The sequence below is a fragment of the Neolamprologus multifasciatus genome, chromosome 10 (assembly GCF_963576455.1).
Source record: "Neolamprologus multifasciatus chromosome 10, fNeoMul1.2, whole genome shotgun sequence".
Classification (NCBI taxonomy): domain Eukaryota; kingdom Metazoa; phylum Chordata; class Actinopteri; order Cichliformes; family Cichlidae; genus Neolamprologus; species Neolamprologus multifasciatus.
In genome coordinates this window covers 25013243-25033181 of record NC_140448.1, presented here as the reverse complement: position 1 = coordinate 25033181, position 19939 = coordinate 25013243, and the positions used below count along the sequence as shown (strand labels likewise).

The 19939-nt window shown below is 39.7% G+C and overlaps 1 protein-coding gene and 2 non-coding genes across 5 annotated transcripts; all 3 read right to left on the bottom strand.

The window, feature by feature from the left end:
* Positions 1-373: 373 nt before the first annotated feature.
* trnay-gua (transfer RNA tyrosine (anticodon GUA)) lies at positions 374-462 on the bottom strand. Its single transcript is given in 2 exon segments — positions 374-409; positions 426-462. It is a non-coding gene; the product is annotated as a tRNA-Tyr (tRNA).
* Positions 463-1235: 773 nt separating this feature from the next.
* trnay-gua (transfer RNA tyrosine (anticodon GUA)) lies at positions 1236-1324 on the bottom strand. The gene is given in 2 exon segments: positions 1236-1271; positions 1288-1324. It is a non-coding gene; the product is annotated as a tRNA-Tyr (tRNA).
* Positions 1325-2335: 1011 nt separating this feature from the next.
* On the bottom strand, positions 2336-19916 carry ap2b1 (adaptor related protein complex 2 subunit beta 1). 3 transcript variants are annotated; one of them, XM_085175180.1, is made up of 22 exons: positions 19774-19916; positions 17527-17580; positions 17305-17410; positions 16309-16444; positions 15766-16011; positions 15413-15603; positions 15041-15262; positions 14485-14605; positions 14272-14367; positions 14049-14164; positions 13714-13879; positions 13196-13294; positions 12716-12975; positions 8981-9173; positions 8140-8181; positions 7092-7244; positions 6861-7006; positions 6632-6761; positions 6184-6268; positions 5740-5826; positions 4854-5008; positions 2336-4260 (listed from the first exon to the last, which is right to left on the bottom strand). In XM_085175180.1, exons 2-22 carry the CDS (start codon positions 17561-17563, stop codon positions 4186-4188), a joined length of 2862 nt encoding a protein of 953 aa, XP_085031306.1. In that variant the 5' UTR covers positions 17564-17580; positions 19774-19916; the 3' UTR covers positions 2336-4185. The 3 variants fall into 3 exon arrangements, with proteins under 3 accessions (XP_085031306.1, XP_085031307.1, XP_085031308.1); XM_085175181.1 differs by lacking the exon at positions 8140-8181; XM_085175182.1 differs by lacking the exons at positions 2336-4260; positions 4854-5008 and adding an exon at positions 5021-5316.
* Between the last annotated feature and the right edge of the window lie 23 nt (positions 19917-19939).

The following is a 19939-nucleotide window of genomic DNA, read 5'->3' as shown; positions in this document are numbered from 1 at the left end:
TATAGCTACTGACTTAGAAGCCTTCACCTTATCAAGTCAAAGGGAGTACAGGAAGCTGTTTTGATATTTCCCATACACCTACAGTGTCCCTCAAATGTATACTTGATCGTTGGACGGTGGGGGTTTAATGTTAGCAACTTTTAATGTAGATGAGTCTTTTTTTGACCCAAGGACTTGGCCCTACTTTCTGACTGAAAACTAGAATAAAGTGGGAGGAAACATGTCTTCTTCCAACACACAGAGAAGTCTTTGCTTTTCCAACTGATCACTCAAAGGAGTACAGCGATACTATGAAATGGTAGTAAACGCCATTGCAATTAAGTTTTGTTTTTAGCTGCGTTCAATCAGTACAGACAGAAGGTATTGTAAAATGTCCTCAGAGCCGGAGTTGAACCAGCGACCTAAGGATTCCTGTTCCCATACACCTACAGTCCTCCGCTCTACCAACTGAGCTATTGAAGGGATCACATGTGCAGTGTCTGGTTTGTTGGACCATCGGATACATGGTACCTAACAGAGTCAGTGCAAGAGTTCCATGTTGCAAGGACTTGAACATAACAAAACTGTATCTGTCTAACTCTACATGTTCCTTCATGCCTGAGGCACTGAACATATTTCACATCAACATGAGTATCCTTCCTTTTTCCAACTCTTGGGCTGCGTTCAGACGCAGGGGAGTACAGGGAGCAATTTTGAGAAATTGATACTAGAGCATAGGACTTTTTTTGAATGTCACTTACCTTACTGTTGGTAGATCCAACGCTGTTGGACCATGGGATTGCACCCAACGTTTTCTGTGAAAATTGTCCTAACCTGTCTGGAACATGTCTTATGTTCGCTGTGTGTTACACTGTATGGGCACCTATAGCTACTGACTTAGAACCCTTCACCTTATCAAGTCAAAGGGAGTATAGGAAGCTGTTTTGATATTTCCCATACACCTACAGTGTCCCTCAAATGTATACTTGATTGTAGGACGGTGGGGGTTTAATGTCAGCGACTTTTAATGTAGATGAGTCTTTTTTGACCAAAGGACTTGGCCCTACTTTCTGACTGAAAACTAGAATAAAGTGGGAGGAAACATGTCTTCTTCCAACACACAGAGAAGTCTTTGCTTTTCCAACTGATCACTCAAAGGAGTACAGCGATATTATGAAATGGTAGTAAACGCCATTGCAATTAAGTTTTGTTTTTAGCTGCGTTCAATCAGTACAGACAGAAGGTATTGTAAAATGTCCTCCGAGCCGGAGTTGAACCAGCGACCTAAGGATTCCTGTTCCCATACACCTACAGTCCTCCGCTCTACCAACTGAGATATCGAAGGGATCACATGTGCAGTGTCTGGTTTTTTGGACTATCGGATACATGGTACCTAACAGAGTCAGTGGTTTGCAAGAATTCCATGTTGCAAGGACTTGAACATAACAAAACTGTATCTGTCTGACTCTACATGCTCCTTCATGCCTGAGGCACAAAACATATTTCACATCAACATGAGTATCCTTCCTTTTTCCAACTCTTGGGCTGCGTTTAGACGCAGGGGAGTACAGGGAGCAATTTTGAGAAATTGATACTAGAGCATAGGACTTTTTTTGAATGTCACTTACCTTACTGTTGGTAGATCCAACGCTGTTGGACCATGGGTTTGCACCCAACTTTTTCTGTGAAAATTGTCCTAACCTGTCTGGAACATGTCTTATGTTCGCTGTGTGTTACACTGTATGGGCACCTATAGCTACTGAATTAGAACCCTAAGTCAAAGGGAGTACAGGAAGCTGTTTTGATATTTCCAAGGTGAATTTAATTAAATTCAACTTTATTTAAATAGCCCCATATCCCAACAACAGTTGCCTGAAGGCATTTTATATTGTACAGCCAATCAAAGAATAATAGGTAGAGAAAAAGCCAACAATCATATGACCCCATATGAGAAAGCCCTTTGGCGACAGTGGGAAGGAAAAACTTCCTTTTAACAGGAAGGCTGACGGAGGGGTGGCTATCTGCTGCAACCGGTCATGTAGGTAAAGGTTAATAATAGTGTACTTTTGGGGCAACTATTTAATTCTGGGAGACTTTTGAGTGTGATTAAGTCTCTTAGCATTGAGCAAGAATCCACAGCACGGTAGAGCTGCAGCCCTCTTTGCTCTCATTTTTCTGACAAACAGAAAGCCAAGGCAACTCCCTCCCCATGGAGATGAAAGGTAACGAAAGGATACCCTTTATCTTCCACCTGCAGTCCTCTGTACCACTCACCCCCTGTCTCAGGTCTGCTCTGCTGCACATGACTTACAAAACACACAAATAAAAATAAAAAAAACAACCATGCACCACCACCAAGGGTTTGACGATTTATTGACACAAGATGTGGTACTGTGACAGTAACAAATCATTTACAACAAGCTTACAGCAATGACACAAACTTTTCCATTTCATAAGATGCCGTGACCGACCTCGGCACACATTCTGTGCTGCTGGAAACATTTCTATTTGAAGGAGTGTGTTTAAGACGATGCTGTGTTTAGAAAAAACAAACAAATAAACAAAAAACTAATGGGATCTACAATGAAACGTAGGTTAGGAGCAGAATTTCAGACAGCTGAAATTAAGAAAGGGTAAAATGACAGCGAGCTCATGCAGGCACATTAATGTTCTCATCTCATGTACGTCACCAACACAACTGACACACTGGGATAGGGAGAAAGCATTTTCGCTTCATTTTTATACATAGTTACTAAACATTTTCTTACTACACCATTACTGGCCTACAGTACAACTCTGGGGGTTTGGGTATATGTACTCTAATGTTCATATAGCTCACACTATGCCAACTTTATAAGGATTCTTTTGAGAGTAATAAAAATAAACTTGGCAATTCATTTTGTAAATGTGTGGTCCTGTGAGTCTGATTTGGCGGATTTCCCACAGTTTAGCATTACATGAAAATCCCCCCAAGAAAATAAAAAATAAAAACACTGGCATTCAAATGACATGTAAAGCACATCAAGGAAATGAAACTAATGCAACAATAACACCTGTGAAAAGAAAACACACAGAGGTAGATGCACAATAAATAGGAATGAAAATATAGTTGTGAAAAGTGTGGCTGCAGTAAATGGGACCGTTTCAGAAAGGAGGAGGAGGAGAAGAAAAAAAAATCATGTCAAGCAAATAACCGGAAACAGAGTGGCACTGGAGTGTGAACACAAAATTGGCTGCTGTGGCTTGTGTAGTGGTTGTAAAACTTTAAGAATTTAAACCCATCAATGTCCTTTATGCCACCTGCTCATCAGAAGACTCTAAACAGCGTAACTTTTCCTTTGCTTATGGATTTAATTTTTGAAGAGCACTTCATAAAATGTTATATTGAAGTCGTTTAATATCAGAACCAGCACAGCAAACTGCTTACGAACGATTTAACAAGAAAAGGAGAAGGTGGACTGTCATTAAAAGGATTTAGAGCTTTGTGAAGACCGGATGGCTGAAACGCCTCTGCCAGAAAGACCATAAACGGCATAAGGAAACAATGAAATGCCTGGATTTTTCAATTATAGGGTTGCTAACTTATCGCTAAGTTTCTCATTAAGTGTACAATGCTTCACAGTAAGGGGAGAAAAGTTGACATTTGTTTCTAAACAAATTGCACAAATTGCAAGTGATCACACCAGATGTGGCAGAAGCAGTCAGACAGACGTTTCTGGTCTCAAAACAACAGAATACTGCTGTGACTCTGGAGGTACAACTGAAGCAAAGAAAGCGTCAAAAGTGGATCTAAATTAAAAGAAGTGTGAGCTGAACAAAGCAAGTCCCCACTCAGGACAATTTCATCATTAATCACATCTTCACAACAATAAGACGTAATGTTAAGGATGGAATGGTTTTCACTGAGACGTAAAAATAGGGGGTAGAATTAAGAGGATTTTAATGATGCTTTCAACTGCCAAAATAAAGGAAATGTCAACAGCACGCTTGATAATCACTCCCAATACCCTTTGTCTCATCTCACATTTACCCTGTTGATCACTTCGAGGAAAAACACAACCTCCAAAATTGCTTACTATCCATCTTTTACTGTTTGGATTCTCTTGTTTTGGCAGTCAGCTGCACATACAAAAAAACAAAACAAAAACAAAAAAACACTGCGGTTTGTTGTCAGGGTGAAGCAGAGTTGGCAAGTGGTGAAGTGCGTCAATTCTTCAGCACAGAATCGTACATCTGGTAGACGTACTGAGACACTTCTGGAGCCCGACACTTCAGAGAGAGCTGTGGACAAAAGGAGAGCAGTTATAAATGTACTCACTCACACATTTATAAAGATGCTCAATTACAGCTCTGTTTACACTGCTTATACTGACCAACTGAGGAATAAAGGAGTAAAACTGGAATGAGGGATGTTACTGACAGTGCTTTTCCCATTTTACTTTGAGGATTTGTGCTGTGTACAAGGAAGGCTAACATGTGGGTCAGGATCTTGTACGAATATTGTAGCGTGCTTCCCCTACTGAAGTAGGGTAGTGCTGTATACTTGTATTACCTTACCATTTTATTACAGCATTCTCACTTTTTGTCCACAACTTTTTGATCAGCTCATTAACACAAATAACCGGTAATTATTTGAAAATCATTGGCTGCTTTAGTAGTACAAGTTAAAAAAATAAATAAATACTGGTTATTTTCTGGATTCACTATCTTCTATACCATGACTTACTGATTTTCACTGTATTTATAGTTACTTTAAACTTTTAACTGGTGGTCAGCTAAAACAAGAAAATCTTTGTAAGCAAAGGTGAAACTTTCCTCATTACTTTTAAAAACCCAGAACAGCGCGTCAAAATGTAAATCTTGTGATGCTATACCGTGTAGTTGGGGTTGCCAGGTTGAATGCGGAGCTCAGCCAGGATCCAGATGCCATTGGTTAGCTTCAGTGACTGGTAGAGCATGTCTTGGCCTTCTACATTTCTCTTGGCAATGGTGTAGATATTGTTATTCTGCAGCTTCCCTGAAACTGTGTCTGCAAGACCGGAAGGTTTCTCAGATTATGATTACACCTCACTCACATTTCAGAAGCCACATCAAAACACACACAAGAGGGTGCTATCACTACTGGAACCATAATCACTTAAAGGAACTCACACTAATGTATGCATGAGCTAATACAAAGTCCACTACTGGCAAAGGGGAAACTAGGTTTGTGAGGATTTTAATCAACTTAAACCTTCAGATGTCAGTAAAGCTGGACAGATATTCTGAAAGTAGTGCTGCTTTGGTCAACTTTTAGCTATCAGAATGCTAGGATTATAGTGGCAAAAATATTGTGAACTTTTTTAAAGGAAAGGAGATGTTCAGCATTGGTTACAAAGAAAGAGTATCCAAAGATAAGCATGCGGGTGGAGAAAGAAAACAGAGAGAAATAAGGCTTTTTGGATTTTTGATGTCTTAAAAATAACAGAGGTTTTTAAACACTGAGCTGAGAATGTGTTAATCAGTCATCTATATATTTAATGCAACCACGCTGATGATATGGTTAGCTTAAATTGTATTCAATCATTGAAACAAAGAACAACTACTTCAAAAATGCATCATTGTGCCATGCGCCATATTTTGCACGAGTAAAAGCATTGTCTAATATTTTGATATGTTAGAGAAACTACCAAATAAAGAAGTATAGAGCCAAAGAAAACAATAAACAAGCAGGTAAAAATAATTTAAATTGCTCATGAGATTTTTGACAAATTTGTCTACCTGCATTAAGGTGGCAGTCCTTTATCTGATACTGTAGCTCATTCTCATTGGGGATGTCTTTCCAAGTAGCCAGGAACACCTGTCGCTCTGAAGAAGAAAAAACAAAATATCCGACAGCGGTGATGTAGAAAGTGTTGGATGTTTCAAACCACTGACATTGATAATTCAAAGCCCTTTAAACGATTTACTGTTTTTTGTTTGATTCTATTCAGATCTATTATTAGGGATGAAGGAATTCTTTTCTTCTATAGAAATTACACTTCACAATAAGGTAGGTTTCAGTTGCCTATAACATACTTTTACAGCCCAAAAGCAGACTGAATATACATTTCCCAAGTAACAGCAATGTTTGTCAAGCTTCAATAGCTGTGAGGAATATAATTAGCCATTTAAGGAATCGTACCACACTGGTGTTGCTGTTTTAAAAGGTTCTAAGAATTTTACCCATTTTTCCATCCTCAACAAAGAATACATTGAGAGGGATGAGTACGCTGAAGTAGAACACATCAATGCTGTTCTTTACAGCCACCTATAGGAAAGACAAGAGAACATGGTGAGTTTGACATCTTGAGTATAACAAGCAATATACCAACATTTGCATTCAATCAGGATAAAACTGTAAACTAAACATCAGTTTCCAAAATATATTTTATGAGGGCTAGCTGTTTTTCTCAGTTTCCAATTCTTGTACTGGAATTTTCATTTTTTGCAAGACGCTAAGAAATTATTTCTGAACTAATGGCCATGTCACACTAAATAATAATTAAAAACAAACAAACAAAACAAAACACACATTTCAGAGAGACAGAAAGAGCAAGACACCTGTCCCTGGCCAGGTCTTTAAATGTGTTCCACTGCTGATAAAATGTGTGGCCACTGTGTGCTGCTGTACCTGAAGATTATTGAGAGGGTCCATCTTCATAACTGGCCCAATGGTGTTAAGAGGCAAAGAGATCTCAATACTCTGATTGGGCATCAGTGGAGTATGAACGGGCAGAGGACTGGTGGGGATCACCCCAAAACTGCAGAAACATATATTAATATTAAAGTTAGTTTTAAAACGTTTCTGAAAGAGTGCAATAAGCAATGACACGACATTCCTGTTGAGTCAGATCACTGACCTGTTCTTGTTAAACTGGATAGCAAAGTCGGTCATGTGTTGTAGGGCTTTGTTGGTGAAAGTCATGTCCATGTACATGTGACCCTGGCGGCGAGAGAATGTTCCAGAGATCTCGAGCCCTTTAGCTTTCACTGCAGGAAGCCATACCTGGTAAAAAGTACAACTGCGGTCAATAACACAGACAGTGTTTTACTTACATTACACCTTCCAGGAAAAAGTTGCGTGAACTCACTGCTTTGGGGACTGCATAGCCTCCTGTGGTGATGGCCATGCCTGTGGAAAGCTCAAATAAGTCGTTGAGGCCACTGCTGGTGGCAGGAGGTGCAGGTGTAGGTGAAGGAGCAAAAGTGTTGGGGACTGATGACGGGATAAAATTTTGTCCCACCTGCAACAAAAATCACAACAAAAACACACACAAAGCACAATCTAATAAAGTATAATTTTATGAAGTATCACAGAAGACTTGAGAAATTTACTAAAATCTACTAAACGGTCACACAGAAAATAAAATTTTAGACCAGAACAACGGAAGAAGCAACTGATTTAGGTCTTTGTGATTATGAAGAAAAAAACAAAAACAAGATTTCAATCACATCAAAATCACGATTAGCCAAATCAAAAAAATCAAATGTGAGATTAATTTAAAAGAGTAAACATTTTGTTTTGCCTGTTTGAGCCCATTTGTTATATATATATAAAAAAGTCCAAATTAACATCATATTAACTAAGCCTCTTACAATGTATAAAATCATACAAGAGTATGGAAAAAAGGGCATAAACAAATATATCAGTTCTGTGTATATTTTTATATGTTCAAATTGATGGAAAAAATTATGATATATTGAAATTGATGGAAAATATGAAAATCGACTATTTTCATAATCTGTTGTGTCCTCATTACTACAGAATTATGACCTCTTCCTTTCTTTAAAGCCTATAAATGGTGTCAGTGGCCATGTCACCACTACCCCCACCCCCAAAAATGACCATAAATATAATGTCTACTGCATTCCCACACTATGAATATTTAAGAAAGGTCTTAATAGGAAGTGAGAAAGAGAACTAAGTGATGTATTCATCCTGATGTCTGAGGGAAGGAGAGGGCTTTCAGTTTGCCCCTGTATGCCTCTGTGTGTCCCATCAAAGACTTAAATGGGCAAAAACATTCAAAACATCCATGTGGTCATCTTGTTGAAAAATGCGTGAGTAAGACGAGTGTGGTGGGTTAATTTCAGGAAGCATGCAGCATGCAGACGGCCAAACAGAAGGGCTTGACTTACTGCTGGACTTCCCCCAACACCTCCGCCCAGGTCTCCCCCCAGCTACAGGAGAGAGGAGAGGCCACCAAAGACAGCATCCAAACATTATCGACAGACCAAAGACACAAAGACAGAGACAGAGACTTTCTTAGCAACCATAACCCATCAAGAGGAGCCCTCACTTTCTGGGAAATATTAATCTCTGCATTGTAGGTTAGACATTAAAAAAAAAAAAATCACTCTGCAAGGAGATTATGAAGGAATCCAGATATTCCAGCAGCTCGGAGAAGTGGTAATAGAAGACAAATACCTAGTAACATGTTTATGAGCCAATGTTACGGTATTAAAACATTTTAAATTTGTGTTACAGCAAGATACAGCATATGAGCATAACAGTTACTTTTTGTCACAAGCACACTTGCATGAACACATAAAACCCAGTAGAAAAGAAAATGGTGTCAGCGGGTACAAGATCTGAACAGGTCTTCTTCAACTATAACAATCTCAAGGAGGAACAAAGAAAAACTAACTTTTCATCATATACCCATTTCTTTTGGGAAAATTTCAGCTTTCCAGATGTTTTATAACTGCCTGCACAGCCTCTTTCCTCCTTAATGTGATGGCAGAGTCATTCAAATGAATGGTAATAACCACTAGGTAGCATCACGTAACCACCACTGGTAAACTATAGAAGGATCTAATGGGAGTCAAAGCTTGAATACACTATAAACGTCTATTATTATTCCATACAATGTGCCAAACACGTAAGACCCATTGCTGCAATGACAATAAAGTGCAATCGCTCAGTGGATCTTTACCCAAATTTAGTAAAGTAAGTGTGCATAAATATGCTCATGCTCACCAAACTGTCAAGGCCTCCTCCCAGAAGGTCCACCGCACCCATCTGCATGGAGGAGACCTGGGGCACATTGACTGGAGGACCCAGGTCCAGGTTCAGCAGATCACCCAACAGGTCACCCTGACTGGGAATGACATGTGGCTGGTCCATGGCTGCTGCTGGCCCACCGCTCACTGGGCTCTCACCTGTGTCGATGCTGTCATAAGGCAAAACAGTAGACTGGTAAATGAAATGTACTTGGAAACTCAAATCCTAAGAGCTCCAAAAGTATCACAGATCACTGGAAAATTATGAAAGAATGCAAAATAGTAGAATCTTTAGTTATGGAGCACGGCAACAACTTTCTTGAACCTCCTAAGACCTGAGCTCTTCCATGGCATACATTTTTAATTTAACTTTGATATTTGGGCATATTGGGACCCAATGAATGTAAAAACAAAGAATTACCAGTTATTGTTGTTTTTGGGTTTTTTATCGGATTTTTGTTTTTAAGAAAAATGAGAGCCACATACGAGGATATTCGTTTATATTTTTGATAGAACAGTGGCAGTATAATGTCCTCGTAGGTGGATGTCAGTCCCTTGTAGAGCAAAATTAAGTATTTTGGTCGAAATAACCCAAAATGTGATGTCCACATATGTGGACGCCAGGTCCTAGGAGGTTAAACATTATATTTGGGGGAGGTTTTTATTGCATTTAGTAGATTTACTGGAGAGTAGACAAGAAGGCAGGTGGGCAAAGATGAGCAGTAAAGGGCCATTGGGTCCAGACTGTTGCACGAGATTTCCATCTCACCTTGTGAGCTAAACTGGCAGCAAACAAGCACACTGCTAGACAGGGCCTTGTGCTACAGCACTGTGTTGGAAGTAGTGAGTTTAAAAGAGGAATAAACAGAAATGTAAATTTTTTTATATCATAAAACTTGTTTCCATTATGTAAATACATTTCCTTATTAAACTGGGATAAATACAGTACATCCACTTCAACGGAAATTCATCTAAAAGTCCTCAAGTCCACAACTTCCTGTTGTAGATTCTTCTTTCACACAAGATTTTGCCTGACTCTTCAACATCATTGGGGCATGAGGCAATATCTTAAGAGTTGGGCAATGTCCTGTTTTTGAAACTAGTGTAAAGCATAAACTGAGCTATGATTAACAAATTGAAGAGTTCTCAGCTCACATATACAATACACAATATCACATTAATAAGTATTATCCAACATTTTCTTGATACCAAACCAAATGCTTTGAGACCAGAAGACTGCATTTTAAACTGCTGGATGAATAAAGAAACTCTGTCTTTATCTTAATTTTTTATGTGCAAAAAAACATCAAACCACTCAAACCAATTACTTTTTTTTTTTAAGTAGCACTAATTTTAACAGTTTAGACTTTAGACTCAGCTGCTTGTTGTCAAACAGATCAACATGGGCACATTCCTGGAAATTATGAAGTGGTACAAGTACAACGATAGCCACTATAGTGTTTCTGCTTATAAACACCAGGGATCAAGCAAAATCTACTCCTCAACAATTACAGGTTGTGTGATTTTATCTCACAATTTTGACATAGACACATTTTCATGAACTGACCTTCCTGGCCAATTTGCAAATTTGCCATGCAACAGAACTGAACTACTGAAGGGCAGGGCTCGCAAAATTTCAAAATCCCTGGTAGCCCTTCGGGCAGGGACTCCTCAGTTTTTGGTAGCCCAAAATAAATTTAAGTAGCCCGGATAAAAAAGAGAGCAATTTTTTGATTGATGTTTTGTTTCCTGTTTTGTTTCCGTTACAATATTATACATTAAAGTATAATATTGTAATGGAAACAAAACATTTATCAAAAAATTGTTGAAAAACAAATTACAACATTGTCTAAAAATTACAATCATCAACTCAAATACTTGGTTCTAATTGAACAGAAATTTCTATGAACTTGTAAGAACTGTGTAGGACATGAATCAGTCTGTGTCAGATCCTGAATTTGAAATTTCCACTGAAGTCACGGGTAAGAGGCAAGTGGAACCAAGATCGAGGCCATTTGCTTTTTGAAGTTTGCAAAGACTGCTAAATTGTGCCAGTGATAGTTCACTCTTTGCAACATAGTACGCTGTTTTAAACTGATTTTCAGGTTTATTTTTAGTATGTTATTTGCAATTGGTGTTTGTTCTGGGAAAGATATTGCAGACTGAGCAATAATGCATTTCTTGCATTTCTCATGGGTTCTAATGGGGGCCTTTCTTAAAATGACTGGTCCCAGTAACAAAGGCGCTTGTCGACTCAGAAATCGAGGGAAAACCAACAACACACCCGGCAGAACATTATGTTATTTACATGGGTGCACATAAGTGGTCCGCATGTGCGCATTCGCTGTCAAAACAAAAGACGCGCACCAGATAAGAAGTTGCAGCGCGCGTTTGCGTCCATGTAAAAGGCAGTGTTTTTGTCCGCTAGAGTGGGATTTTCACGGCACATTCTGCACCACATCTCTGTGTGTTTGTTTGAAGCCAGCTCACCTCCTGCAACCACTTTTCCGAGAATACGCTCTTCTTTTGTGGTTCGGACTCCTTCTGACATTTCGTTGGAGGTGGAGGAACACCAAAGTAATTGCTTAAAGGAGCTTCTTCGACATCTTTAAGAGTTCTGAACAAATGTCTGTCCTCCTCCAGAAAATCTTATGTACGCAAACACGCGTTGCAACTTCTTATCTTGTGCGCTCTTTTTATTTTGACAGCGAATGCGCACCTGCGGACGACTTCTGTGCAGCCCTGGTTATTTAGCTCGTCATATTGCAGCCACAGAAATTCTTTTGTCCATAAAACCATAAAGCTGCACTTTCTTTTTGCCTTATAGTCTGATTTGTCATAACTTTTCCGTTTTGTGGTAAGCTTTTCTTTGGTTGTCACTTCTTCACCCTGACCTGTCTTATTTGGCTCAGCAGAACTAAAATATATATCCTGCTGCTTTTACACACGCACTCACATAACGCTCAGCAATTCTCTGCGCGATCAACCTCTCACATGTTTAAGCTGCGGGAGATTTCACTTGTCATGTTTGCATAGTAAGCTAACGACTGATAAGACGATGTCAGAGGAATTGGTGCGCAAATTATCATCACTCACCAATCAGTACTGTCGCTCTCTATACACAGTTCGTGGGATTGCAAAGTGAAAGCAAAAAACAAGCGCAAATTCAAACGCGATTTCAATATGTCACATATTGACATTGGCTCACCGATGCCAATTACATAATTACACAGCTACATTTCAGAAAGAATGCAAAAGCATTGACATATATTTTTCCTTCCTATGATAGCCCGACGGGCAGGGCAGAGATATATTTTGGTAGCCCGACTGGAAAAATGGCTAGCCCCGGGACGTCGGGCTAGCGATTTTGCGAGCCCTGAAGGGATAAATACTTCCTCTTATACATGGAAAATGGAAGCAAAGCAAAGCGCGACCAATCTGAATATAATCAGTTTATGCCAGTGTGATTATTAAAGTTAAGCTCCTTTCAAGAATTTCAAAAATTCAACCGTTTTATTACACTGATCTTTCAGGCCATCATGTCCAAAAAGCCATATATTAAAGTATGAGCTCTATGTATTAGTACAATGGACTAGTAGTGAAAGCAATAAAAGTTTTGCATGATGCCGTCCTGCACCCAGAACAACAGCTGGTAAAAACAGCTGACGTGAATTTGTGTAGAACTGGTATGGCACTGAAAACAGTGTCTGACCTGCTGTGCTGAACAGGAAGGTGCTTCCGGTGGATTCCATGGCTTCCCTCCACAAAGGCGCTGGGGGGCTTGTGATACACAGAGGCCAGAGAACCAATGTGGCATATAAGCTCATCCAGTAGGGTGGGCTCTATTAGGTCGGTCTCCTCTGAGATTAGGGGTTTCTCTGACAACACCACCTCTTTAGCAGTTACGGGGTCAGTGGACAACAGGCGCCAATAAATGTAGCCTCTGTCACGCAGGTCAGGGTTGTCAGAGTCCTGCATAGGAGGTTAACATGTTGTGTAAGTTATACTCAACATAGGCAGAAATCACATACTAGAAGATTGTGAGGACCACAGTTTCACAAGTCGTTACAAAAGTGGCAGCTAAGAAAGCTACATATCTGAGAATAATACTTTCATATATGTTAGAGAAAGAAACACTGAACAAGTCATCAAAATCATGCAAAGTTTCTTCAGAATGAAATATACGACTCACTTGAGTGGCCAAGCTGAGGACTTGCTGCACCAGCTCCTGAGTCTCTGATGGCTTCTTAAGGAACAGCTTGACAATGGCGGTCAACAGAGTAAGCTGGACCTGCAAGTCCGAGCACACACACACCATTGCAATATGGCTGTGTTTTATATGCAATGCCTTTAAAAGTCTAACCCCTCATCAAAGCTATGGTAGGTCAAAAAATATTTGAAACAGTCGATCCCCGAATACAACACTTAATGATATTTACAGAAACATAAGATTATTGAAACCTTTCTTATTTAATTCATGACAATACACAATGTAATTACAAATCATAGGAACATTGTTGACATTGTTAAAAAAGTCAAAATGAAAAAATACATGAAAACATTTTATTATTCTAGATAAACTGTTAAAATTCAACTCAATGTTTTTTTGTAAGTAAGACTAGCCTTTCTGAAATATGTAATGCTGCTCTCGTATATTGTATCGTAATCTGTGTATTTTATCTTACATGTGTGTTTTTTAAATAAACTTACCTGAGTGCTCTCATCATGGAAGCCCTCAAGGAAGCTCTCCAGCAACTCATCAGCGTTGTCAATCCGCTCAGCATACTCGCCAACAATCCAGATCATGGCAGCTCGAGCGTCAGGCTCATCCAGGGAATCCAGGTTCTCACAGAGTGTGGCAATGATGCTTTCATACCTAAAGAACACCATATCTCTAAGGTCAGAATCGGACTACACACTACACATCACATGAAATGACATGTACACATGTGAGCTACAGTCCATCAATTTTTTTTAAAAGGTTTATATAGAGCACTACATAGTTACTTGATAAACACTTTTTACGCATTCAATGAGAAACCTACTTGTTGGGGTACTTGCGGAAGATGTCCCTGATGACCACAATAGCCTCCTGAACCACATAGTTGACCTTAGTCTGGATCAGGTCCAGCAGAGTGCTGACACAGCGCTCTGCCGATTGCTGAAGGGAAACAGGACAGAAACATCTGTCACCTTTACTACCAGAAAAGAGTTTTAAATTTCAAATGACACATCATTATTTTAGCACAGTGGGCCCATAATTCTCACCTCAACTTTGATGGCACAGCGTCCGATGGCTCGTACAGCTTTACGCACAAAGTCCACATCTACCTCTGTGGCATACTCCTTCAATTCAGCCAAAACCTGCAAATCACAGAACAGAAGTGAATCATTTTAAAACTACTTTCTATAAATAATGTTAAAGATTTTCGAACAATTAATTGCTACAATATACTTTTAGTCTTGTTTTCTGTGAAGTACCTGGGCAATGTTGGCCTGAGAAGCCAAACGGATCATGATGTCCAGTTTCTCCAGTTTCACATAGATGGGGTCATTGTATTTGACAAAGAACACCTTGATCTCCTGCTTCAGGATCTCAGGCCTGCACAAAATCAATACGTGACACATTATAGTGTGGCACCTAGTCCAAAAGAAAAATCCCACAAAGGGATTTAATGCTTTTTAAGTAGCAGGTAACTAAGCATGTAAGTGTCAGTCATAGAGTAATATAGGCTGCTATAGCCCTTAAGCTGCTAGACAAGAAGGTTTATCCCGTGTGTGTGCTAAGGTTCAGTCCAGTGTGTACACAAAAAATATACATTAGAAGGTGGTGAGAACAAAAAATAGAAATCTGTCTTTCCCAGTTTCCCATTGCTTGTCATAAGAATGTGTAAACAAACAAACACAGTAAAATATGAAGAAATTACAATAAGGAAATAATCAAATTTCTAAATCTATAGATTAAAAATGTTTTTAGAGTTAATATTAAACCCAGCAGCTCAACTTGAACCTTTCTCTGTCCTTTCTGACAATATACCTCTTCTGGACGATGAGGTTGATGTTCCTCAGAGCCACATACTGGACCTCTGGCTCCCCGGAGAGCAAGGTGACCAGTGGGGGAGATAACTTTTTCAGCAATGTGTTGTAGTAGTCAGAATCCTTGGGCAGCAGCTCCAAGAACTTCATCAGTACCTTCACAGCTGACAGCACCACCGCTGAGTTGGCATGAGACAGCCGGGGGGTGACACGCTCACAGATGCTTTGAGGAGAAGAAGCAGAAATCCCATCATTTTCAGTGGTGTCATGTAGTGATAATGTTGGGCTTATCTCTGGTCTTAAAAGGATTTTTGTAACTCTACTTAATATCACAAATGGTGTAGTTTTAAGTAAAAGTGGACAGGACTGCTACCTTTGAGCCTCACGCTCATCCTTGGGGTTGTAGTTGGACAGGCAGTCCAGGATGAAAGTCTGTCCCCACTCTGTGCACTCGTTGAGGGCTGTCAGCAGCTTGTTGATATTCTGTGGATTGAGGTCCAGCAGGTTGCTGTTGGGGTGAGACTCACTGATCTCTGATAACGCAGCAACTGCATTGGCCACAACCTAAAACGCAAGATATGAAACAATAATGATTTCAATAATAATTAACTCTATATTAACTTAATTATTCTTTAATAGTAATCCAAAGGAAACTAACAGCATTTTTAAAGCACTAACACAACTTTGGGAAAGATACAGATAGAGGTGTAAAGTACTGAGACCTACCATGGGATTGGAGTCAGCAATAAGATCTCTCAGGGAGTCCAGGAAGCCCTGGTCCTCCACCATCTGGGCATTGATGTCATGAAGTTTAGCTACACAAACAGCTGCAGTCTTCCTCACATATGGGTCCTCATCCTTCAAGCATTTTCTCAGTGGCTCACACAAGTACTCTGTGATCTTGTCCACCCGAATGCAACCCATGGTGCGGACGGCAAGAGCCCTGATCAGAGGATTGGGGTCCTCACAGTCCTAAGGAATAGGAGGAATAGGCGAAGAAAGATTTTACATAGATACAATGGGCGTCAAAGTTAAAAAACTAACTCACTTTGTAATTTGGAGCAAATCATGAGCTTGTGTGCAAGACACATCTGAAAACTGTACAAAAATCTTAATCCCTATTGGCATGTGAGAAACCCATGGATTGATCCTGTGAAACAGCATGGACAAACTATGGTAGCAAGAAAACAAAAAGTATTTTTAGATTTAACTCCCTTAGTGCAGATTAGTGTAGGATGCCGTTAATCAACAGTTCATTCTCTGTCTTGCCTTGACGAAGCTGTTAACGGCCATTATAGCCATATCAGGCTGACTCTTGGCGTAGTTCATCAAGTAGAGGTACACCAACTTCTTCAGCTCCAGGTTGTCAGTCTGCATGCAGTTGACTACATCTGGGAACAAAGAACTGAGAGCAAAGCAAATTGACTTCAAAAATGAGTGCTAGACAATGCTGCGACACTGTCATGTTCTCTCACACTAGGTGTGAATTTACTGCATGAGTAACTGTGCTGAACTCACATCAGTACAAATCGGCTTAACGGACATATCATACAACTGTAGTAGACTACTTAATGTCTGTAAAGCTTTAGCACACTGTGAAAAAACACTGTGTGCAAAGTGATCATCCCAAAAGTCCAATAATGATGTCTGAATAGCCTGAAAGTAGTAAAAACATCCTTTCATTCACACTTTTACCCCCTGATTTCTGAGGCTACTAGTCAGATATATAAAAAGAGTGAAAATGGCCAGAGCTCCAAGTACCTTAGCAACTGCTCTCTCCTATTTTTTAATCTCTGCTACTGTGTTCTCTTCATTTGCAATGACTGATTTCCTTGACCGATGGCAATCAATAGCAAAGCCGTGAGCCCCCTGAACAATACTGAGACTTTTATTTACTATTACTCTCTTAGCAGCACTGACAGTTCCAGGAACATATCCTGGGAGTTGGCAGAGAGCAGCGGAAACAAAAGCAGAGCCGGAAACAATGACCACACATCAGTCTACTGAGGATGAGACTAATCAGCTTTCCAAAAGCAAAACTCAGAGTTAAATATCAGCAGCTGAATTACTTAGGAGAGTGAAGGACTTTAATCCAATTGTCTGTTGGTCAGTGAGCACAACACAATTTTCTTCTTGTTTAAGATATTTGGTGCCAACACATAATGCAACTGAGAAATCACAGAAGCCACGTCACTTTGATTTGCTTATCTTATCACACTGTTATAATTATAGACCTGTGTGGCGCATGTCATAAATATAGTGTACCTGACATCTTTGCCAACAGTCATGGCAGCAATGACCTTCTTCACTGCCTCTTTCCTCTTCTCCTTCTTCTCATTGTTCAGCTCTGCCTTCAGTTCAAAGATCTCCCCTGAAAGATGAATCAGATGAAGAGTTGACAGCAGTACTGTTTATATATACACTGCCATAAATTTCCAATCTCTAACATGCCTACATGAACAAAAACAATTTCTCTATCATACTCACCTTTTTTGTTTGTTGTAAAATATTTGGAGTCCGTCATGACTGTGGTCCTTAGTTCTGTAAAAAATAAATAGATAAATACATTTAAAAAAATTTTACATAATCATTCAGTGAGGCTGCCATATGACTAAGTGGCGTGGTGACAAGCCACAAAGTAGTTCAATGAAATTCAGTCATCAGGTTTGCCTCCAACATAGTACACTGCAACAGCCAGTAACCAATCTAAAAATGTTACAGGTTTCTTCTATGACAGACCAACCTGATGTGTTTAGTTTCTAAACGAATGTATGAATAACTGCCTTACAAATATACAAGGTTACACTACAAGTATGGAGAACACCCGTTTCAATAAATAACTGAGCAAAATCCGTACAGCAGTATAGCAAATGCTAATAGAGTGGCTTCATGACACTGGTTTGCATGGTGATGTGGAAATGAAAGCCTATGAGCCCCAAGCAAAACACCAAATATTAGCTGGTGTAGTGTTAAACACAACCAATGGACTACAGAGCACTGTAATCGCATAGTCTGGATTCATTAATATGGCTTTATTTTCAGGAATTGTAATGGAGGATCCTGGGTTTGGCACAGGTTAGGAGAACCATTTATGTCTGAATTATACACTCCCAACTGTTCTACAGACTATATGAAGCTCTAGTAAACTCTGAAATAGGCAACTTAATTTTATCATAATGCACCACACTAGGGAAGCACAGAATGGAATTTTATTATGTTTAATTTGTTTTTGTTATTATTCATTCCTTTTTCTTCTTCTTTCAGATGATTCCTTTAGGGGTCACCACAAAGGATCATCTGCCATCCTATCCCTTGCATCCTCCTCTGTTACACCAACCCTCTGCATGCCCTCCTTCGTTAAATGCATGGATTTTATTTTTTTATTTTATTTTCTTTGCAGTCTTCCTCTTTTCCTCCTGTCTGGCAGTTTCTTATTCAACATTGTTTGTCTGGCATTTCCACCATCCCTCCTCTGCACATGTCCAAACAATCTCAGCCATGCCTCTGTAACTTTGTCTCCAAACTACTCAACCTGTGCTGTCCCTCTGTACTTATTTCTAATCCTGTCCAGTGTGGTCCGAGCATATTGTGCTTTGACAGCTCCAGCTCGGCCTTCCATCTTTTTTGTCAGTGCCACTAGAGCATATCTCCGCCTCTCCAGGCTCTCTTTCACCTGCTCCCTTGCTTCAAGCTCAACTGCAATTTGAAACATAGTCAAGCAAAATGCCTTTTGGAGAAAGGTTTTATGGTCAGATGAGATAAAGATTGAGCTATTTGACCACAGTGACAAGAGATATGTTTGGAGGAATAATGGCAGGGCTATCAAATCTAAAAACAGAGTGCCAGCTGTAAAGCACGGTGGTGGTAGATTTATTTACCAATTCTGACGAGAAGAGTGGTCAAGAAGCTTGTTGATCGCTACCAAAAGCATCTGGGGAAGATGCAACCTACTAAGGGACACTTAACCAAATATGAATGGGGGTTTATGTATATATTTGAATCTGTGTGGATGAGAGAAAATCCAACATAATTTCAAACTTTTGCAGAGTTATTAATGATGTAAGCTCTACAATCATGCAAACCTGGAAAAGAATTCGAAGTTCGGAGCAATCATTAAAAGCACAAACATATGATATCGATGTCCATAATGACTGTATGTAAACCTGTGACCACACATTTGTGTATCTGTACAGCCCTAGCCAAAACATGCTATTACATTGAAGAAAACGCACTTAGCGTTACATCTTAAACAATTAAACCTTTACTTTAGCCGGCATTAGCCATTTTCTTCATCTGTATGGTGAAGAAGAACCTACCTACTCTAATCTAACTGTGACATTAACTGCTTTGTGTTTCTGGGTGTGACGACGTTTGACCTCTCAACAAACATCAGGTTAGCTTTAATTAACCGGGAGGCACAGCACTTCCACTTAGCTAGCGTTAGCTAAATGCTAAATACATCCGCTCCCTCCTACGATACCACAAATATTAACAACAAACTCCAAACGCAGACAACTTCTAACATCAACCTGGGTTTACAGTCCGATATGACAAGATTTCGTTATGTTAAATCTGGAGTCAAAATAGAAACGTGAGCAGCGGCCCAGTTTCCAGGAGCTGCCTTTACGGTAGCTAAACGATGAGCAGCCCTGCAAAAATACAGTCGATACAAAATCACACCACAATGACAGCAAGGTTAAAAGAAGGTCCCGTATTGTATAATATCGCCCATACCTTGCTGAGTATACGTGAGAAGAGAAAAATATTCCACTGGGTGTCAGACGCAGGGTGCTCCTTCGTCTGTTTGGAGGAAGATGGAGAACCAGGATAACGATGGTGCATTCCCTCTCATCGGAAACTGGACAACTTCCCTCCTGAGGTAAAGAATACCAGGATGCGT